This window comes from Etheostoma spectabile, chromosome 15, assembly GCF_008692095.1.
Source record: "Etheostoma spectabile isolate EspeVRDwgs_2016 chromosome 15, UIUC_Espe_1.0, whole genome shotgun sequence".
NCBI lineage: Eukaryota > Metazoa > Chordata > Actinopteri > Perciformes > Percidae > Etheostoma > Etheostoma spectabile.
This window is the reverse complement of record NC_045747.1, coordinates 30,645,772-30,669,562: the sequence shown is the minus strand read 5'-3', so window position 1 is coordinate 30,669,562 and position 23,791 is coordinate 30,645,772. Positions and strand designations below refer to the sequence as shown.

At 40.2% G+C, this 23,791-nt stretch overlaps 1 protein-coding gene and 1 non-coding gene across 2 annotated transcripts in view; one reads left to right on the top strand and one right to left on the bottom strand.

Moving 5' to 3' along the window:
• The window catches only part of jupb (junction plakoglobin b), a 201,485-nt gene that overhangs the window by 102,665 nt on the left and 75,029 nt on the right, over positions 1 to 23,791 (bottom strand). The window contains exons 4-10 of the mRNA XM_032537551.1: positions 18,783 to 19,036; positions 18,445 to 18,683; positions 15,999 to 16,200; positions 13,250 to 13,394; positions 13,065 to 13,168; positions 9,603 to 9,722; positions 4,176 to 4,394 (exon numbers count right to left, since the gene is read on the bottom strand). Coding sequence (XP_032393442.1) covers positions 4,176 to 4,394; positions 9,603 to 9,722; positions 13,065 to 13,168; positions 13,250 to 13,394; positions 15,999 to 16,200; positions 18,445 to 18,683; positions 18,783 to 19,036 — 1,283 coding nt within the window. The remainder of the gene's footprint in view (positions 1 to 4,175; positions 4,395 to 9,602; positions 9,723 to 13,064; positions 13,169 to 13,249; positions 13,395 to 15,998; positions 16,201 to 18,444; positions 18,684 to 18,782; positions 19,037 to 23,791) is intronic.
• trnae-uuc (transfer RNA glutamic acid (anticodon UUC)) lies at positions 14,330 to 14,401 on the top strand. Its single transcript has one exon. It is a non-coding gene; the product is annotated as a tRNA-Glu (tRNA).

Genomic DNA, 23,791 nt, shown 5'->3' with positions numbered 1-23,791 from the left:
TCTACTGGAGAGAGATCATTACCTCCACCTACATCTAATGGAGAGAGATCATTACCTCCATCTACAAGAGACAGATCATTACCTCCATCTACTGGAGAGACATCATTACCTCCATCTACTGGAGAGAGAACATTACCTCCACCTCCATCTATTGGAGAGAGATCATAACCTCCACCTACTGGAGAGCACTGGGATCGTCCCTTGAGGTTTTTGTGACCACCACAGCGTGGAATACAGTCTCAAAAGTACCCACACAAATAGGCGATGTACGAATATATTTACATTAAAAGTTACTTTATAAATTATAAAATATAAGTTACAAATTAGACGCACAGACACAGCCCGATCCCCGGTCTCCAGGGTGAACGTCCTGTATTGTTTGACCCATCCAACGCCCCAAACAACAACCTTACGCAACTTTTTTTTTGCAACCTAAATCTAAAGTAAGAGATCATTGCAGAGTAAACCTAACGCACAAATTCTATGCTGTCCATTGAGTTTAACGATATATGCCATTTTAACACTAAATATTGATGGATCAAATCAAACATAACACACAGTTTATGTATCACTTCTATTCAAACATTTTAAGTTAGACCAAGAAATGGAAGTTGTTCTCAACCTTTGAATTTAATGTTGCTTTGACTAGTTAAAATTAATTATGTGTACTAAAAATTAATACGTTGGTAAAAACACAAAACATTGTGGAAGTTTTATGTTAAAACAGCACAAAATGTTTGTGTTCAGCATAACTCTGGAACTCATGTTGTGCTTGAGTACATATTTTAACATCCATTTTTTAGGTTTACTTAGCTAGCAAAATATATGCTAAGTGCACAGTATTCGTGTTGTTAATTGGCCTTGAACTAATTAAGTGATGTTGACATTTCAGTAGAAAACTCAAAAGTCCAAAAATGTTGACTTAACATAAAAAGATTATGCCAACCTCACATGAGATGAAGTTTTTATGTTGTTTTGATTATTCTTAATATTTGTGTGGACGTAACATTAACATTTTGTGTCATGGATGGATTTGGGTTTACAGTGTACCGTAATGTACGGTTATCACAAAAGATGCTTCCCATTGAAAAACGTTACTTTAAAATGTGTGCTCACCACCATGAAAAAAAAATAGAAAATTGTGTCCTTGTACACAAATCAACAGATTCATTTTATTTCACAAACTGCAATGAGACTGGGCTGATATGGAATATCATAAAAATGTCAATGCACTGGAGGTGGCCTTTAAGTGATTACACAAGGTATTTTGGATAACAGCATGTCACCCAATAGGAAATTGCTATTAGCTCCACATGTAAACCTCGGTATTGTCTTGTTTTTCAGACCAAAGGATGCCAAACTATCACAAAAAAGGCACAAATAGCTCTTCTGTGATATTATCTTCGCAATATGCCACAACATTACACTACAAGAGTTGTATGTAAATGGCACATTTGAGTGTTTTCCGCCTGAAAATAGTAAAATGGAAATGGCTTTGTTCAATAAATCTTTTTATCTGCCCACCATGGCTTCCTAAAATGTCCTACATGCTCTCACTGCTGTTTGTTAGACTCTGTTGTGGTTGAGAATCCATTAGTTGGTGCATTACATGTAGCCACGAGCATTTCTTTGTTTTCCCTCATCCAACAGTGTGAAATATGGCCAACATCAGCAGATAACAAAAAGCAATTTACCTCATTCACACAGCGGCCAGTTTTTTTATTTCCTCATTTCACACACTGCCAAAACCTACACGGCAGAGAGAAACCGCCAAACAAATAATTTAAAATGTCCACCAAATCTGTCCAAGGACATTGTTGCCTGACAGCAGCAGGTCAAATTAGTCAGATAAACAGAAAATCCAAGTAATAGCAAATTGACCTTAGTCCATTATGCCAATAAGCTCCATCCTGTTTAACAGAAGCAACCTTCTGAATGCTGGCTGCTGATTGGGAACAGAATGTGTGACACAAATTAACACTTGGAATCCCTGGTGGGTTTTGCTGTTTACTCTTTCTTTATTTGCTGGCTTATGGCGTCTGTATATGAATGGATAGAGGAGAGTGCCAGGGTTCCAGATAGTATCTGAGAGCTAAAATAAATCCCAGTTACTTCAATGATCCGCCGACTTAACTTACTCTATCCCAACATCAATTGGATTGACAAAACCTTATCCAAACCGTTTGGATATTTGGGGTTTCTAGAAAAAGTATCCTAATGACGTTGGTGATCCTCTAATTTTTCCACCATCAAGTGGAGTTTGAAATGAGTCCAATACTTTGGCCAGTATCCTGCATCAGCTGTAACATTTTTAATGGGCGCTTTTCACTATTCCTTCTTGAAAAAAAAAGGTTTCAGTACATTTGTTGTTGTTGCAGCTACAGCCTACAAAGTAGCCACAGTCCTCTGTCAGCATGTACACAGGAAGCTTTCAGGCACAGTATGCTGTGGATCCTGACTAGGGTTGGGTATCGTTTGGATTTCTTCCAATATCGGTGCTGAAACAATTTTCACATTCACTTTGTTCACTCAGAAGGACTCACTTCACATGGGTAAGCACTTTTAATGACATTTTTCAACATGTTTAGAGGCTACAAACACATTTGAAACTTGCCCTGTTCAAGCCTGTTGGGTGCTAACGCTAGCAGGAGGATAACATGGTGTAGGCAGCTCCGATTGATTTCATTTTTCTCTCTACTGACAGACCTCCACATTTACAAACAACAGAGCTGCGTGTAGGAATTGACCGGAATTCTCCTTTAAGTGGTACTGAAACGAGGCTCCAAAATCTGCATTGCTATTTGGTCCAGTAGATGGTGGTCATTAAGAAACTGGTGTCGTATTAGCACCAGGGTCTTGGTACCCAACCCTAATTCTGACACTGTTTGGCACAGTTTCCAGACCAATCCTAATATTTTGAAGATGGAAGGACTTGAACCATAAAGAGACGCCACGGGTTGCAGTTACGAACCCAGAATGCAAGTGGAATGTCAACTGTTGCATGACCAGTGCAGACAGCTGTATCGAGTCATCTCCAAGCATATCTTTTGCACTACGTGTGTCAAATGGACAGCTGAAAAATGCGACACAAACATCAATTCAATTATTATTATTGTACATATTATAATAGTTGTGTCAAATGCATCAGTTTAACTGTTATGATTACAAACTTACACAATTAGTAGCAATAATTATTCTGTTGGCACGATCCAGGCTCCATAGAAAGGCTCTAAAAAATGCTATATTGCCGGTATGTTGGTCTTTTCCTCCACCACTTTTGTTTTGTGTATTAATAATCCTCTAGGGGCTGACTGAATGTGTTTTGGTAATTATACCCTGCTAATGTCAGTCCTCTCTCTCTCTCTCTCTCTTTCTTCCTTTGTGTCGTTGAGTTTCAGTATCTCTCTCTCTCTCTCTCTCTCTGTGAAATAAAAACAACCAGCTTTGTCTCCGGAGCTCTGAGTGGGTCTCTCTCTGTTTATCTTCTTTTTTTTTTTTTTTACCTGTTTGTCTGCCTATCTCTCTCGAGACAGTGTGCCAGCAGGTGTTGTCACAGCTGAAGTGTTTTGGAAGTGAAGCATGATGGGAACTGTGTGTCATAGTGAGTGAAATTGCTTGTCTGTGGCTGCTTTCTAACTGTTCTTTCTATATACTCTTGTGTGTGTGTGTGTGTGTGTGTGTGTGTGTGTGTGTGTTTTGTCTCAGTGTAGTGGGTTGAAACTGAAGTACTGTCTACCCGGTCAAAAGGTTGGGTCACTTACTAATTTCCATCCCACACATATAGACAGAATCCCAGCTGATCTAAGTTGTTGTGTGTGTGTGTGTGTGTGTGTGCTGTGTGTGTGTGTGTGTGGGGGGGGGGGGGGGGGCTGATCTTTAATGCAATACTACACATTGCCCATTATCAACAACCATTCATCCATGGTTCCAAAGGCACATTCGTTAAAATCTGAAATCATTTTAAAAAACTGAGAAAACATTGGAGAACCCTTTTGCAATTAATAATAATAATCATAATAATGTAATCTGAAAATCTCAGCTGGTATTCTGTCTATAATGGAATACATATGTATATATATATATATATATATATATACATATATATATTGTCAATGCTATTACCGTATCCATTGCATGACAATGGTAGACCACTACAAACCACTGGCTTCCATCACCTTTACTACAGGCCAGTAGTGCGGCTGCCCCAGCAACTTGACGACAGCTGGGATCCCGTAGTGCAGCCGCACAGCATTCTGGGCCAGCTCGGCGTCCTGGTGGCGAGAGGTGAGGTGACGGAGGGCACAGACCGCCGGCTCAGCGACGTCCTCTTTCTCCCCGGCTCGGAGCACGGCGTGGATCAACGCCTCCACACCGCCGTACTGAGTCACCATGGTCTGAGGGACAACAGGTAGAAAAGAAGAGAGTGACTCATCGGAAATGCAGGTGTGCAATGACGCATGAACATGAAAGCTACTAAGTACAACACAGAAATTCATTTTCTTAAATGTGGGAGATAAAAAAAAACGACAAATACGACAAAACAGTAATTATCGATAAGATTTCCAAAGAGCAGAGGTGAAAAGTGTACACAGAAAGTGAAATCTTTCAATACCTAAACACTGTAGCATAAGCACACACACATACACACAGCTTGCATCGGATTTTCCACACACGATAATTATCAAGACACAAGGAGATTAAAGCTTTTAAAAGCTCTGCATGGCATGCATAACTTCTGCTCCTAGGTGTGTCTGTGAATGTTGATTAATGGGATTATAACACATATGGAAAATGCATAGGTATGCATACATACAGTTTTGGATTAAAAAGTAAAAAAAAAGAGTGTTTGCATTGGAGTCAAACAGAGCTAAGGCTGCATTCCCTTAACCTTTTAAGTGTGGTTCAGACTAATGCTGGGGGACCTGTCTAATTAGTGGCTGGTCTAAAAGCTGTCAATCAAATGTTGGTGAGGACTAAACCAGCCATATTTAGCATATATATATATATATGTATGTATATAACCATATTTGTGGTATAGAATCAAAGAAGACCAACCACAGTGTTTTATGTTTTGTTATTATACATATACAGTATATATATGAATATTTTAGCATCAATTCAATTGTCAAGGATACCATCTGTATGAGCAGACAAAATAACCCTTATCTTTTGGTAACCATGGTCCACTCATACAAGTCAAAGAGTGCAGGGTGTTTTTGGAAGTGACAATGATTCACTACCAAGGTGTGTTGTGTATTTTAGCACTTCTGAAATCAACCCACCACACAGTCATTATCATATTTACAACAGAACAAGGCAGTTCTTTGTCCTATTTCTACACCTCCTGATACAACATCGTCATGATACTTGTGCCACAATACGATATTATTGCGATTGCAATATTCTGCAATATGTTGCGATTTATAACCTTTCCAACTTCTGATTTTTCCCAATTTCAAATGATGTCCCCAACAGGAAACTTTGTCAACATGTGTTTTATCTAAAAAATATACAGTACATTTCTCTGTTTGTTCATATCATGCTGCAAAATGGGATAATCAAGCAGACATAACTGACCAACACATATAATATAATAAAAGATCCATATTTGGCGCCTGTGTATCGATACAGTACTGCCACTGAAAATATCGCGATACTATGCTGGATCGTTTTTTTTCCCCCACCCCTAATTTCTACATGTCTGGGATTATCAAGAAAATTTGACCTCATAGTGACCTATGCTAAATTATGGAAAGTAAATGATTACCTTTGAGATTTGCGGTTATGGCGGCGTGCTGAACAACGTGACACCTCGAGCTCTGTCGCTAACCCCGGAACACATACTACTTAAACAATCCCAATTTGAATGAGAGTATCTCAACTTGAAACATGTTAATATGCCGAGAAAAGTGACCAAGGACAAATCTAAAACAGGTGCAGGGCTCGTTAAGGAAGAGGAAGAACCAGCGGGACCGAACCCGGTTGAGGGGGTGCATGCAATGGGAAGTCGGGTGTCGGTGTTGTGCCGAAAACAGCCTGTCGGAATACGATTGAACGTCGCTAGAGGGTATTCATAGGAAATACGGAGTGATTTGACGCCGAGGGACATAAAATGACGTGCAGGCTCTGCCAATGGCTGTTGTTCTTTTTTCTCGCCTCTGTCATGGGACAGACTGGCGCTAATGTGAGTCATTGGCTGGGATCCTACTTGGACCTATTTCCTTTTGTAGTACTCTGCCTGGACTTCTTTTTTCGTGTGAAGTGAGAACGGATGACGGACCGAAAAGACAAGCAAGGGAATAGAACCGTGCATTGTTTAGGGGCAGGTGCACATGCACTGTTCTGTGAGTGTTTGGGATTTAGTTGTGTTAAGTCATCACCACTTTGTGTTTCTTATGTGCTCAGAACATGGCTTCAATATTTGAATGTATAGTTATGTCATCTAACTTAAGCTCTGGACATTTCTCCATCTGGAACCCTTGTGTTGTCTTCCCGCCGACCTGGAAATCTTTGTTTTTCTGAGTCAAAATTTAAAATGAAAAACCTTTAATCAAGGTTATGGTCGTCTTTTTTTTTACCCTTTTATGTCTTCCCCCCAATTATTTTGTCACTTTTACAAAGTTGGCCGACCTTTTCTGAGCCCTTTGAAATTTCCGTGGTTTTTTTTCCCAAATTGTTAAAGCTTTTTTTTTTTTTTTACATGTGTCACTTTTTTGACACTGTTGTTACTTTTTTGACATATCTTCACATTTTTGTCACTTTATTTGACATTTGTTCACATTTTTGTCCCTTTTATTGACATTTCTATCCTTTTTTTCACTTTCCTTTTTTTTTACTACTTGTTTTTTTCTCCAAATGCTATAAAATTGACAAAAAACACCCAAATTCAATGAAAGTAGTGAACTGATTACTTGTTAAATTTGTGAGGAGCGTCGTTGGGAACAATCCACGTTACTTCATAGGAAAATTTGTTTGAAAGAAACCCAAATTTCTGATATAGAAACTTTTCGGAAAGGGGTCAAATTTGACCCGAAGACCACAGGAGGATTAATAGAATAGGGAATCCAATCAAGAGGAGAAAGGGTATGTCCAAAACAATAATGGATCCAGTTCTGGACTACAGTGGGGTTAAAACATGCAATGGCCCCAGAGCTTCTCTCACATTACAGAGGATGTGTGAGATTTTAGGCTTGGTTGATATTTGGGGAATTTTGAACTCAGCTGGGATAGACTATACATTTTTTCATCATTGCACAATCAATCTAGGATAGATTTTTATTTTACTTGTTGGTCCAAATCCCTGGCTCCCTCTGCCAGGATGCGTGATAGGAAATATCATTGTCTCTGAGCATGCATGGGAGCCTCTGCCTCAAATTGAGAGAAAATGCTTTTATGGTGCCTTAACTCCTCCGTTTTATAGAAGACAGAAAATATAGAATGGCTTAGGTCTGAGCTAAAAGATGTAATTGGCGATCAGTGTCGTCTTCAGGGGTTACATTGGAGGACTTAAAGGCTGTGATCAGGGGGTGCACTATATAACATTCTTCATTTCTTAAGTGGAATAATGCTAAAGCACTGTTACAAACCCCAATTCCAATGAAGTTGGGACATGGTGTAAAACCTAAATAAAAGCAGAATACAATGTTCTTTTGCAAATATTCACTCATTTTGAATTTGATGCCTGCAACATGTTCCAAAAGAGCTGGGACAGGGGCATGTTTACCTCGGTGTTACATCATCTTTTCATTTAACAACACTGAAGAAGTATTTGGTAACTGAGGACATTTATTGAGGAAGCTTTGTAGATGGAATTCTTTCCCATTTGGGTTTGATGTACGACTTCATTTGTTCAACAGTCTGGGGTCTCTGTTGTCGTATTTTACACTTTATAATGGATGCAGGATCCCCGATATGGGCAAAGAAAGGAATAAGTCAAGTAGGTTATCTCTTTAAGGAAGGGATTATAATGAACTTTGAAGTACTGTATGACATCCCAAGGACACATTTGTATGAATATCTCTAAGTGAAGAACTTTATATCTTCTATGCAAAACCAATCAGTCAGGATTCCTGCACTCTCAAAGGGAGGGGTTTGATCTAATCAATATATAACAGCCTTGCGCCTGTCACCCCGGCACTGGGCTCTCCCTCAGCCATGCTCACTACCCGTTCTCCACTCAATCAGTATGATCGTTCACCATCCCCAGCCTATTAGCACTGTCTTCCCGCCAACCAGGAAATTTTTGTTATGGTTGTCTTTTTTGACCCGTTTGTGGCTTTTCCCCAATGATTTAGTCACTTTTTCAACGTTTGTGGAATTTTTCTGAACCTTTTGAAAGTTTTGTGGATTTGCTGTGGTAGTAGCCACTTATTTTAAATATATTTATACATATGACCCAGCTGCTGAATTTAATCACTGCGAGAATTGACAAATGAGCTGAAGCGTTGTAGCGAGCTAGCTAGCGGGCTATCAGCTGCTCTAATTCACATTAAACTGAATATTTCTATTGACGGTGAAGTGAGAAACAGCGAATATTTATGTTATGTCCTCATTCATCTCGTTTCCTTTTTGCACAGCCGCTGCACATTGACACACCTGTAACGTTAATGTTTAACATGTTGCAATGTAGCTAGCTAAGCTAACACATTAGCATCACTGGGTCCACGTTCGGACGCTACTCGCCGATAAATTATCCGGACTTCTTTCAGCCAATTGATTGATAGCTGTCCTCCAGAGTGAACAGAACTATGACAGATTAGATTCATTCTACATTAAAATTCAACCAAGCCATGGAATAATTCTGTATAACAGATCGCTGCCAAGTATAACAGACCGTTGCCATGGACCCAGTTCTGATCACTCTGGAGGACATCCATCAATCTGCAGAAAGAAGTCTGTTTAATTCATCAGTTGTGGCAAAAAAGTCAGAGAACACCATGGAAGGTTTTAATATTCATTTTAATATTTTTGGAGAGAACGATATATTTGATGCATGGTTAATGGCTGAAGAAGTTAAAAGGAGAAAAGAAATGAAAAGGAGTACCAGAAAACAGGTCAGAAGAAGCATGAGAGGTAAAATGACACAAACAGCTGGATGACAATATTGAAGAAGACAGACATGAAATCTCTGGAAATGTTTTGGAAATGTCAACTGACTGAAAATTATGGGGCAGAAACCATAATCAGATTAGAAATTAGAAATGCCAACAGTTACATACACTATATTCCCAGTTACCTAGCATTTACTGTATGGCAAGAATATGTCAGCACTTCTCAGGGTTTGACATATTGAATTGTGCTACCTTCAAATCCAGTAACAAAAACCCACCCATGCGATACATGTGTCTTTAAATCAATATTTTGTGTCAAATTATTGATTTGTTTGTAGCGAGCCACTTCACATCATGGTCCTGCATCACCCTGTTGGGGTTGCAGTCACTAAAATGACCTTACATATGTCAGTCTCAGCCTTTTCAGTGGAATGGAGGCTGCAGATTAATACCCTTGGCTTGGAAATCACATGTTCAACTATTAAGCATAGCAGAAATGTCCAGATGTCCACACACATGTGGCCATGTAGTGTGCCATCTCATACTGGTTACCTTGTTGTGTGAGTTATTACAGGTGAGGTTTGACAGGATGCCAGTGGCGCACGTCAACATGTTGACGTCATCTGAGCCCAGCTGGGTGACCAATATCTGCAACAGACCATCTAATCCCTCCTACAGCGAGAGACCAGTGGAGACGGACAGAAAGACAGAAAGACCGACAGAGAACAAATAAACAAATCAGTGACAGCTGGGTTTAAGCCTCCACACAGCACAAGTCTTACAACTAAGCCAGTGATAGTAAAAAGCATTAGTACCATCTCATATTTAATAAATGTAACTAAATTATTTTATGTTTACAAGATATACTCTTGACAAAGGTCCAGAAGGACTGAAACGTTAATTTTAAAGGTTTCATGGCATGAAAGTTTTGATTTATGAGGTTTTTTAACATTAATATGAGTCCCCCCAGCCTGCCTATCGTCCCCCAGTGACCAGAAATGGAGATAGGTGTAAACCGAGCCCTGGGTATCCTGCTCTGCCTTTGAGAAAATGAAAGCTCAGATGGGCCGATCTGGAATCTTACTCCTTATGAGGTCATAAGGGGCAAGGTAACCTCCCTTTCTCTGCTTTGCCCGCCCAGAGAATTCGGCCCCCCCAGAAGAGAGAGATATCATGGTTTTTAAACAAGCAAAGTGGCAGTTTGTCAAAGCCACACCCCCAACCTCCACCTCTATATAAAAGAGACTTCAGATCCAGTATTAGGGGACCACTAAGGGCTATATAAAAGAGACTTCAGATCCAGTATTAGGGGACCACTAAGGTCTATCTAAAAGAGACTTCAGATCCAGCATTAGGGGACCACTAAGGTTTATATAAAAGAGACTTCAGATACAGTATTAGGGGACCACTAAGGTCTATATTAAAGAGACTTCAGATACAGTATTGGGGGACCACTAAGGTTTATATAAAAGAGACCTCAGGTACAGTATTGGGGGACCACTAAGGTTTATATAAAAGCCTCCAAAAAGCAGCATGTCATGGGACCTTTAAGAAATGGCGATGCTACAGCAAGAGAAGTATGCAGGATGTGCAATTTTTGTTCTTTAAAAATATATTTAAAAGACGAAACATCGGAAGTAAGCTATTAGCAGGCCTGTAACCTCAGATATACAGTATGTTGTTCACTATTCATCAGTACCAAAAGAATATTATATTAGCAAAACCACTGACAACACAACCACTTGCGTCCAATGCAAATCTGAATGCAATATTTTGCAAGTAACCTGGAACTCTCTCTCCATCATCCCTCTCACATTTGATGAACTGCCTTCATTTTCAGAATATGTGTTAGAGCTTAATGCTAGTATTATTTAATCGATGCAGGGGCCCAATCCACCGTAGGAGTTTGACAGAATGAAGCAGAGGGAACGAGACTGGCCCCAGACCAGTTGTCAAACCAGCCAGCTGCTCGAACTGAAGACCAGTACAGAAGCAGGTGGAGAAACTACGAGGGTGCGGAGCAATCATGTCTTTATATGCTTGAAGAGACAGGTTAGGCAGGGGAGACACAGAGGGGATACTATGCAGCAAAAAGCCCGGCTAGAACCTTCCTGGGTCGCTGTGACTCATCTTTACTACACGGTGCATGCGCTCTACCAAATGATTCACTGTTCAATCATGTGCACAACAAAAATACTTCAATGTACCCAGTACTTGAAGTGCAAAAACGGAGGTGCCGGTACTTTCCTGCATCGGCAAATCATTATGACATTTGGCATTTCTACAGTGTTGACGGTATCAGAAATAGACCAGACGCACAATGTAGTAGCGGTTGCCTTTTAACCCTTGTGTCAAAATGGAAAATCAGTACTTATGTGTGACCTTTTTCTCACGTTTTTGACCTTTTTTTCAATGTTTGTCACTTTTTTTTGACATTTTCGACACAGTTATTTTTGGAATTTATTTTCAATAAACCTCATTTTCAGGAAATTATTGCTAATGTTTGAGTTAGAAAAGCAGAAATTAGAAATTATTTAGACTAGAATTAAAGGAATGGATGTTGATGGATAATCACAGACTGGAATATGTCAACTTTTACTCATTGCTATTTCAAAACCTTAGGGTTAAATGTTGACAGACCTGCCCCCACTGCTAAAAAAAAAAAAATCATAAAGGAAACACTGCAGTGAAAAACAAAACTTGGAGATGTTGCTAGTACGACGAAAAATGTCCCGTAATTACATTTTCATTTAAATATTAGTTGCAAGTGACAGGATGCTGCTTCGTTATCTTTAAAAAGAGCCAGCTGTTCGGGGAGCAAAAACACATAATTTGGTCCCTTGATCAGCCGTCAGACCGTCCATGTGTTTCAATACTCAAGTTATTTATGATTTTATAATTATTATTATTATGTAGTCGGTGCCACTGACTAGGGTAACTAACACCAGCTGTTTGCTCACATCAACGTTAACGTTAGTCTGAAGCTCATGAATCATATTTGATGTTTCTGGGTGGACTTGTGTCTGGCTCTGGCACACATGTTCTTTTAGATTAGATTAGATTAGACTAGATAATAATTTATTCATCCCACAGTGGGGGAATTCCCTTATTACAGCAGCGGTTTCCTACAGTGAAAAGCAAAACAACAGACAATGTGCAAAAAGTACTTGATGAATGTAAAGTGGGATTATATAAAAAAGGTTTTGTAAAGTAAAGTAAAGTGAGGTGGCCACAGTACAAAAAATACTGCAGTGTAAGTAAGTAAGTGACGTTAAAATTAAATTGAACATGTAATTAAATATTATAGCAAAAGTATGTAACCGTTATATAAATGATATTGAAGTGTGGCCTTACTATTAATATTGCCTTAATATTGAAAAAGTAAGTACTCGTAATGGAAAGCTACAAATCCAGATAATAAAGATTTTTCTGAAGCCAGGCTATCATGACGACTTCAGATAGCTTTTTCACACTAGCGTCCGTGGAGAAGTAAACTTCCGATAGGGTGGGCCAACTGCTTGCCTTCACGTGATTCGTCAAGATCTGGGGTAAGACCTCTGGGTAGTGTAGTTTATGTTAACATGTAAAGTGTTGATTTTCAATTTTGACAACACAAGAGTTAAAGTATCTCTTGAGAGGGACCTGTCCTCTGAAAAACTACATGTTACGAGTCAGGGGCCCTGTGCGTGAGAAATGGTCCAGATCCACATGTGAAGGGGGTCAAATCATAAAAGGAGGGGGCCCTGAAAGATTCGCTGTCATAGATGGACAATAACACACTGTGTGATGTTTATAGGGGACCGGAGTCGCAGGGGCCCACAAGAGTAGTGGTGACTGTCTGATGAGAATCTCCTGAGTGTAGGATGATGTTAGAAATGAGTGGGTCCAGAAGGGGGGGTCCTAAAGACTATATAAAGGATTGTTGAGAATCTTTGAGCAGTGCATCTGACTCCATGTCAACTATTAGATACAATCTAAAGTCATGGGATTCGTCATGTATGAAGTCTTACGTACCTGTTTGGTTGCAGCATCTGATAGATTGCGTAGAGTCCATAGACAGTTCTGGATCAGACGCTGACTAGAACCTGTAAGATGTTGGCCCAAAGCCTGCATACCACCTGGACACAGATGGAAACAGATGTCAACAGACATATTCACTCTACTCTGACTGTTCTACATACAAGATCCGGGATGCTTACCAGCCTCTACTATCGCTGGCTTGTTGCTGGGACAGACAGAGAGCACTTTAAGAACGCGACTGGTGGTCCACAGGAGCTTCTCATAGTTGTAGTTCCTCGTGATGAACACCAGACCCTCTGGACCTCCATTGGCCAGGATGATCAGCTGAAACAGGAAGACGTCATGAGTAAGTGGACACGTCAAGGATTTCCTTACCAAAGTGGAACTATTATGCTTTTCCGTATTTCCTGTCATATCTATAATGTCATAATGTTGGATTTCCATCTTAAACATGGTCAAATATTGAGGTAAAGGTATTTTATTTTAGAGACTTGTGTTGTCCTCCTGGGTTAAAAAACAGATAAAACATTGACATTTTTGTCCCTTTTTCAGACTTTTTTTGAGTTGTATTTTTTTAGTTTTCACTAATTTCCCCCTAATTTTTCACCTCATTACCACAGGTTTTACACAACGTTTTGGAATCCATGGTAATAACCCTCATTTATATGGATTTATACCTAATATTTGAGTTAAAAAAGCAGAAATTATGAATTAAATTTGACTAAGATCAGAGGAACGAACAGATGAGTTTCATCAGGAATGAAAGTGATCAACTGTATTTGCAAAGAGCGTTGTATGGAATCCAATCCATTTTTTGTGGTAATTTGGTTAAAAAAGAAACCAATATTTCAGATATAGTCATTTTTTTAAAGGGGTCAAATTTGATTCATGGGTCAAATTCGGGATTCCATAACTACTAGAATCTCCGTGAGTGTCATTTTGACCGCCAGATTCCAAACTCTATAATCCCTCATGATAAGTACCTCATTGTGATATTAATGCATTTATTGTGTTACGACATCCTTAGAAAAACTAAATAACACCAAAATGTACAATTTCACGAGTTTAATTAGACACTTGAGTAGCCTTCGTGTTTCAATCATTCATATCATGGCATAGACCATAAATTATTTCATAGGTATGAAAATTCCTTCAACAAGTATCTTATTTGAACATCTATACCCTAACCATCCACGCCGTATTTATTGTTACAGAGACGCTGATAGTTACTAAGCAACCAATATGTGAATTCCTGTCAGACCCATATGGTCTAGTGGTTAGGATTCCTGGTTTTCACCCAGGTGGCCCGCGTTTGACTCCCGGTATGGGAACTAGTTTTGGGGTGGCAGGAGCTCAGGCCGTAGGGAGTTGGGTTGGGAACTGGAGGGTTGCTGGTTCAAGTCCACATATGGACCAAAGTATGGTGGTTGGAAAGGTGCCAGTTTACCTCCTTGGCACTGGGCCCTTGAGCAAGGCACAGTTCCAAACTCTATAATCGATCATGATAACCCTTTCCATGGGCAACCCCCACACTCACTTCTGACTTCTCTCCATTAGTGCATGTATAGGTACTGAGCATGTGTGTAGTTCAGGCCTGTGTGTAATAACAACAGAGTGTAATTTGGGATTACTAAAGTATACATTATTCAACCGTGCAAAAGATTAAAAAAACAATACCGCGCAAATCTGAGCATTTGCCAAAATAGGTAAAAGTGATTTTTCTTTGAGAAATTTCATTGCCTTTTGTCTGATGTTTATATTAACAATTTTAAAAGAAAATATAGACTAATTTAGGAAAAGTCAGGTACCAGCAGGATTGTATTTTTTTATTCAGAAAGTTATTACACATACTGTATAAATTTCAAAATCGGTCAAAATGGCCGTCATGGCTGTTCTTGTGTTAAGCCTCTGCAGTGTTAACAACGTGGCATTTAGCTGCCTGCTAACGGCAGTAAAATGTCATCTTGGTTGCCAGTGTTGTTAAATTCTACCCAATATCGGGTCACATTACTCCTGAAACAATTTCTTTTATGTAGCATTTGATTTAGAAGCCTTTATATGCGATTGTTGACAGCAGAAAGTTATGCTGTATTCCATTAGTGTCAACTGCCAACAACAGTGGGTGCATACTAACGCCAAATAACAGTAATCTTAGGGGCCAATTTGGGTCACATGACTGCTAGAACATGTCCGGTTGTGTAGTAATTTGTCTAGAAGCCTTTAATGGTGATTGTTCACGGTAGAAAGTCCTACTATATACTATGTTTGGACTCATGGATATGCACTGGCCAATCAGAGCAGACTGGGGGACTTACAGAGACAGCACTCCTGTGGACTGTGGACAATTGTCCACACAATGTGGACACAACTTGCACACAACCTGCAATCAATGTGGACACAACCTGCACAATTGGTCTTTTAACATCATACTACTCAAGCAGTTGCACATTTTTGTATTCTTTGTATTCTCAACTTGTATATATTTAAATATTTGTTCTTGTATTTTATTCTTAATATTATTTAATGTATAGTGTGTGTATGTATTTCATGTATATTGTATGTATGTATATTGTATCCTAGTATTTCATTTGTATTTATATTCTGTGCTGTGTGACTGATTTTGCTGCTGCTACACTGTAATTTCCCATTTTATTGGGATCAATAAATATCTATCTATCTATCTACAGTATCTATCTATCTACAGTATCTATCTATCTACAATATCTATCTATCTATCTATCTATCTATCTATCTATCTATCTATCTATCTATCTATCTATCTATCTATCTATCTATCTATCTATCTACAGAGTGTCTCATACAGAGCAGTATGAGAAAAATTAAGTGTTTCTTGAATATTAAAGCATGTAAACATGTTCTAACCTGAAAATGCTATGTAATAGGTCCATGTTAAGGTCCTCTCCTCACCTTGCTCTCCTGGTTGCCATATGACAGGAGCTGCAGACAGTCGGTGGTAATGGCCAGGAACTTGGGATTGCTCTTTTTCAGTAAGGGAACCATCCTCTGCAGGCCGTCGGCAAGGCGCACCGCCATCTTGGCCCCCTCTTGGTGCAGCAGCAGGTTGTGGAGGGTGGTGATGGAATAAAATAAGACTGATTCCACCGGTGAACTGCATGAGGGGGAAGAGAGAAAGAGAACAGGATATAAAGACTTCATAAAAATAACTAATTTCAAGGGGCATTAAGCAATCTATGACCTTTACTGGCCTCTACCAGCCGCCAATATCTCATTATTCACAAGGTTGTAAGACACCGGGTGAAAAAGCATTGAGCAGTTGAAGAGAGTGTGTTTGTGTGTGTGTGTGTGTTTAGTGAGTGTTCTTTAAAAACCTGAAATGCCAGCACCTGGTGAAGCAATGGGGCATTAGTATGGATCAGCAATCTTTTGAACTTATAGGTAGAAAGTTAGTCCACCACTTTGTGGTGTGTCCAGCCTGAAATACTGTACATCAACAAGTTTAAGATGGACAACAATGCCCTTTGGTTGAGACATTTGTGTTCCCCTCAGAATGAATTTTTTGAACTTTGCTGATCCTCTTATATTGTAGGTAGTGTTGATTTTTGATTTTTGCAAAACTAATAACATTTGTATAAGCCTCAGCTGTGCTGTACACCTGTAGATATTGCTAATTAGCGTCTTTCAAAAGTGACAAACGTTGCCATCTTCCCTGTATTCAGGCACATGGGTCATTGGAAGACAACACAATCAACAACTCTTTTCCTTGATGATAACATTATAAGTGGTTGAAAGCTGAAAAAAGGTAGTAAATGAACATTCTGTTTAGGTTATTTTGTCCAACTACTATTCACAAAACCAAGAATGAACTTTGATGGTGAAACAAGTATTTTGTTGTCTTAAGTGCAACAAACAGGAGCAGCATCACATGTTGATCCAAGACCTTGTCATCTTGAGAGAAAGAGATAAATTAATATCAATATACTGTACAATCCAGGGGGCGCAGGTCCGGAAAATCCACACCACCACGCTGGATCTGAGACCTCATGGGAGAAGAAGGTACCATCAGAAGGTGGGCCTCGGAAATAACCGGTGGGCAAGAGAACAGGCTCACATGCTGATTCTGATAACTTCACGCTAGCTAGTAGGGATTTATCAGCTACTGTGTGCCCAGACCTAGCAACTCCCGATCCGCAGGGGCATGCTGTCGCAAGGAGGAGGGTTGGTGTTTCACCCCCACCTAGAATGCCTGGTACTGTGGGCTGTGGGTCTCCCACAGAGGGTGGTCACAACTATCCGGGATTCTGAGCCTCTTCCAAAGCCTCTGTGTGGCTGTAAGTAGAAGTTGTTTGAGGAGTGGTGTCACAGCGAAGGACAAATTCCTTATCTGTGTACAGCGGGTAGGATATTATTGTTCTTGCAGGACCTGATCGGTACACAAAAAGCCTGTTCCATGGTAAGGTGTATTTGGCAATCACGCTGCCTTTCATGTGGGATTTGGAGGAAAACCAGGATCCGAAATTCACTGGTGTGCCGTTTTATAAGGGAGTGCAAAGGCTTCTCCCTGTCTCCAGACCAATGGAGACAGGGGAGAAGACCCGTGGGATTAAGAGGGACTTTACTGTCCCCCCTTTAAACCACTGGAGGAAGCTGAAATTAAACATCTGTCTTTAAAGACGGTGTTGTTTTGAGCTTTGGCCTCGGTTAATTGGGTTAGCGATATTCTTGTGCTCTCCGTGCATCCTCCATGTTATGTTATCAACCGTGTGGTTATGTAACTGCGTCGCAAATTATAGGAGATGTGCTGAAAAAATTAAAGAGAGGGTGAGGGTGGGAGAGAGAGAGAAAAGCTGAATGTTGATAACATAAATGTTCATCCTAATATTGTGTACATATAACTGTTTATTATGTTTTGATTATTGAAACTTTTCATGCCGATATAGCCCCTTGATCTGAGTTCAAAATTTAATTGAAATAAAGGTCACACACACCTAACGGGCTTCTCTCTGTGAAGCTCTTTTAGTTTTGATTTTTTAAATCTATTTTCTTAAATTTCAGAAAAAGATGAATTAAGCTCCTGAATCAATTACGAGAGTGAAGTATCCTCCTCTATTAAACTTCAGTGTAAGGGATTAATTCTGCAGCCCTGCCTGGGGGGGGTGGAGTGGCCCGGAGCCTGGTGCTAAAATGAAAGGCTAGCATAAGCCTCATGTGCTTTTGCTACAACATCAAAACATGGGGTTTTCTATGGTGTTCCTCAAGGTCTTGTTGTCCTAATGTGGTATTTTTGAGTTTTGACATTTTTTATCAATTCTGGAAAATGGTTAGATTATTCATCAAACCTGTGTGTAAATGGGCAGCACCGTTAAGTAGAGGGTATTCGAGGAAACATGGTTACCTTAGCATGCGCACCAGTGCTGGTATCCCTCCAGACTTGAATATGGCCAGCAGTCCCTCCCTCTGGTGCGACAGGCTGTGCAGCACGCTGGCCGCACAACGGGCTGTCTCCATATCAACCGCAGTTGTCATGGCGCGCACCACAGCACTCACCATGGCCGAAGACTGCACCAGCACCCGACGACTGGCTTCCTTACGTGTCAGCTGGTTGACTATCATGGCTGCCTTGTTCACCACAACCTAGAGAGAAGAGAAAATATCTGTGTAAAATTTGATTATTGTGTCTGAAAACTCAGTTAGAAAATCCTAAGTAATTCAGTTGTGAGACAGTGGTCATACCGGATCTTCGTCCCCCAGCAGCTTGGTGAGCTCTGGTACTGCCCTAGTGGCCAGCTCGGCGTCGTCCTGGTAGTTTATCAGGTGGACTATAGCTGTCTTTAGCAGCTGGGAAGGCTCAGCAAGACGTTGCACATTACTTTGCTGTGAAGGATCTGACTGGACGGGCATGGCCGCCTCCCCCTCCACTAGGGTCTCTGGGAACATGGCGGCCCTGACGCGCTGAGCCCGGGTTAGAGAGTACTGAGCGTCTAAATCTGTCATAGGTAGATAGAGAGAGAAAGAGATAGAACATAAGACTGCTAGTGTGTGTGTGTGTGTGACGTGAGTAGACATTAAAGAATTCCTCTTGATATCTGGAGATGATAGACATGGGATGATTTAATAGCAGCCCGATGTGTGGCGTGGTCACAGAGAAGGAACAAAGTGGCTCACACTATTTTCTTTAAATATTGCTTTTAACAACTATTTCGATCCACATTTTATAACTTAACAACATCAAATATTTTAAAATAAAATAATATGGGAGTGTCATCATAAGGTAACACTTTACTTGAAAGTATCGACATAATCATGACATGATACTGTCATAACTATGACATGACACTGTCAGGAATGTGTCATAAACATCCTAAATAGGTCATGAACGTTTATGTCATTAAGTGTGATTCAGTTTTTGTCATGACAAGTTAATGAAAGTGACATTACCACACGTTTTCTGGACAGGGGGACTGATACCAAAAGTATGCAAATAATCTATAATTTTCCTTTTTCAAAAACCTGGGAAAGATCCACAGGCTCCTGCTAACTAAAGACCAATAGCACTTATATCCCAGGGGGGAAAACAATTAAAAGAATAAATGACAGGCTTATATATACAGTTGAGACTAAAGGATTGATACAAAATGATGTGGAAGAGGCAGAGGTACCATAGATCCTTTAATATATTTAGAAGATGCCATTAGACAAGCTGAAGTGAATTAGGAATCTGTTATGGCTGTCTTTTTTGATATTAAGAAAGCATATGACATGATGTGGAAGGAAGGCCTTTTAATTAAGTTAAAGCATATGGGGTTCAAGGGAAAAGTGGTCAATAATGGTAAAGATAACTGGGGTGACAAGTGGAAAATGGCATCCCGCAAGGCAGTATTGTTGGTCCTTTATTGTTCTCCATTATGATGAATGACGTGTTTACGGAAGTGGAGAATATTGTGGATGTGGCGTTGTTTGCAAGTAATGTAATTTTATGGACAAGAGGGAGAAATGTTGAATTTGTGGTGAATAAGGCGTTTTCACACCTGTAGTTTGTTTGCTTTGGTCTAAATCAGTTGGTGAGTTTGTAAACTTGGAGCGATTTGCCCTCGGTCGGTTAGGTTCGTTTTGGTTTCACATTTGGAAAAATCAAGCGTACCAAAATGCACAATTACAAATCACGCAAGAACGTCCACTCCTCTTATTGGTCGGATGTTTCTGGGGGCGGGGGCAAGAAAGTAAATACAAGAACAAGTTCCTGTGTTCTGCGGATTAGTGAATATTATTGTATCTCCATGGTCAAACCAGTTCATTTCATTAAACATTTAGACATTGTTTCGCAAAAGACGTTACTACGTCTGCTCTGGTCACCGAGACTTCGCTCTGCTCTGCAGGCGTCTCTCTCAAATTTTTAAATAGCTGGGCATATGGTTTGATCATAGGTTAACATGGGAAATGCATATACAAAAAAATATTTGATTAATTCAGGGAAATTCTAAATGTAATAAGATGTCTATGTGGTGTGGAGTGGGGAGTAGACTTGCTCTAAGAACAATTTATACTGGATTGATCAGGTCGGTGTTAGATTGTGGAAGCAGGTCTGCAGCCAAAACATTGCTGAGTAAGTTGGATATGATCAAAAATCAAGCATTAATTGTGCTGTGGTGCTCTCAAGACTACGCCAGTGACAGCTGTCCTGGTGGAGATGGAGACATGCCTCTTCACCTTAGAAGAGATCAGCTAACCCTTGTTTATTGGGCAAACTTGAGGGGTCATATTGAAAATCATAAGAGTCAGAAGCAATGCCAAGAGCATGGAAATGCTCAAACCAGGAGATTTTGTTGGGTGGTCAATGATAAAGGTATTGAAATACGGTTTAATAATTTGGAAATAAGCCCTACTGTACCTTTCCCAGCTGCTCCACCATGGGTTTTTAAAAGAATGTTTGCTAGGACTATCTGTCATCTGTCAGCCTGGCTACAGTGTTGAATAGAAACCTTAGGTTGTTCTTCTTTTCTTCTATTAGTGATGAGTAATAGTGTGATCTGGCATTTCTGAGGGCCTTCCTATACATTTTTCAGACTGTCTTGCCAATCATGGCCCAGCCATGTTTCAGTAAGACAGTAAGTACTGCAGTAAGTACAGTACTGGTGGAGAGGACTGGGAGTTTACAAGGGAAGGAAAGCCCCTAAGATGTTATATTTATGACCCATAGCCAGGTGTTATTGCCCATATATTACTGATATGTTAAACAGCTATTTTGTTTATATATATTTAAGCATTTGAATACAGTATGTGTGTTACAAGGCAAATTCCTTGATTTGGCAAAAACACCTGATTCTGGTCTACATTTAGTTCTTCAATTTTCTATGTACACCATATGTAATAAGAAATATTAATGTTTTTTTTTATATTTGCAACTTTGCCATCTGTTAGTGGGGAGTTTTGGATGCAGTTCTTTAGCCCCAAATGTACCAGAATGTTTAGATAAGGTGGTGTTGAAATATGGAAAAGGTCACGAGGCTTCTGGGTAATATTCTAAGCTCATGCAAAACCTGGGGGACGGACCCTGGACAGCCCTCGAAGTACAAGCATCACTTTGTCAACGCAAGCTTAAAACGGACGGCTATCTCATCAAACAGCTGGGACAGAAACATCTGCAAGGTAAAATGTTTGTGTGGAATTATTTCCTGGAGGCAATTTTTTTAATTTCTTCTTGTGGGTGTCATGTGACGTGTGAGAAGAGGAGTGAAACAGAGTGAGTGTGATAGATAATCTCACACCATAGATAAAGTTTTATAGTAAAGACGGAGGAATGGATGGACAGAGAAAATGGTTTCTTCTGAACCATTTAAAACAGTTAAAAAGTTGAACAACTACGTTAGAAAGTGATATATATTACAAACATAATAAATCAACCCTTCATTCAGTGGTGTCTTGGATAATCATGTGTGTTGGACAGATTAATGGGCAAAAAAAACATCAAATTATGAGCCAGCAAATTAAAGTACAGGCAAATTGACTAACATATTACATGATATCCCATTGGTTTATTTATTTTAGCAAACACAAGAACAATAAATACAGAAAAAAGAGCAATACAGATATTCATGTGATGATAAAGATGAATGTCTGATTGAGCTACCCGTTCTCACTCCACATTCTCAATGGTCAAAGGTCAATGGGAAGGTAGCAATCAAATGTATATAACTGTACATCATGCATGGAATGCAATTGCATTGCTTTTATTTTGAAGGTGACTGTTTTTTGATGTTGCTTGCAGCTTCTTCTCTGGTTGCAAGTCGCAATTACAAATAAGTAGAAGAAGAACTGCAATGTGTCGGTGAGCCACGACCTGAGCTCACAAGACGTCAACATGGACGTGAGTGATGAAAATGTCAGATCATGGGAAAGAAAGAGAGGTCGATACAGAGCGCCGAGTTTTCAACCAAACATGGACTTCTAGGTATTTATTTACTGAAGGCAAAGGTAAAGCCGTGGGCTTAGTTTGGAGAACAGATCGCTTTGTTGAAGGATTAAAACGCAGAGCGGGATCGGACATCTGAAGCTCTGCTAGTTAAACCGCCAAAGCAACAAGGCTTTTTTACCAAGGTTGCTCATCCAGGGATGCAGCAGTCAATACCAGCTTTGAGACTTGAGCTTTGGTGGACTCTGCTGCATTAATATGCCCAGAGATAAAAAAAAAAGTGGCATTTGAGAATGTGTCGCTTTTCAGGAAAAACAGTAACGTGAAGGATTGAGGACATCGCGGGAAACCTGGAGATTCAGCTGCAAAGCAGACAATGTGGAACTTCTCTCTTTAGATCTGGATGAAAGCTGGGATGTCCACGACATAGCCCAGTTACTAATGTTTGTATGTGGGATAAGGAAAGACTCTGATAATGGAGGATCTGGCTGAAATGGGTTAATGAGAAGGATGGCGACGGAGAGTGATGTGTTTACTGAGGTAAATGCATGTTGTGACTAAATGGGAGTTAAATGGAACAAACTGGCATGTGGTACAACCGATGGTTGTCCCAATCTGACAGGAAAACATGTTGGACTTTTTTAGCAGATGCAAGGTAAAGTGACTGAAGTGAACTGAAATTGGTATTTCTGCAGTGTATCATACATCAGCAGGTGTTGTGTGAGTCAGTGCTAAAACTGAACCATGTTATTGTTCTTGTAACTTCATCAGGGCAAGACCATTACATCACAGGCACATTGTGTCACTTTTGGAGGAGCATGAACATGGTGACATAGGCTACCATACCATATAGACTACTACTCAGCCTGGGCTACCACACAGCGTCACGTTGTCTCATCCTGGGCTACCACACAGCATCAGGTTGTCTCAGCCTGGGCTACCACACAGCGTCAGGTTGTCTCAGCCTGGGCTACCACACAGCGTCAGGTTGTCTCAGCCTGGGCTACCACACAGCGTCAGGTTGTCTCAGCCTGGGCTACCACACAGCGTCAGGTTGTCTCAGCCTGGGCTACCACACAACGTTGGGTTGTCTCAGCATGGGCTACCACACAGCGTCAGGTTGTCTCAGCCTGGTCTACCACACAGCGTCAGGTTGTCTCAGCCTGGGCAAGGTGATTAAAAGAGTCTGGGACATCAGTGCAGAGAGTCCAGAGTTGTGTGATATGAAGGCAAAGACATCCCAGAGCTCTCGGATGTAAACTGGATGGCTGATCTTGCATTTGCTGTTGATGTGACTGCACTAATGAAGGAATTAAACACCAAACTGCAAGGC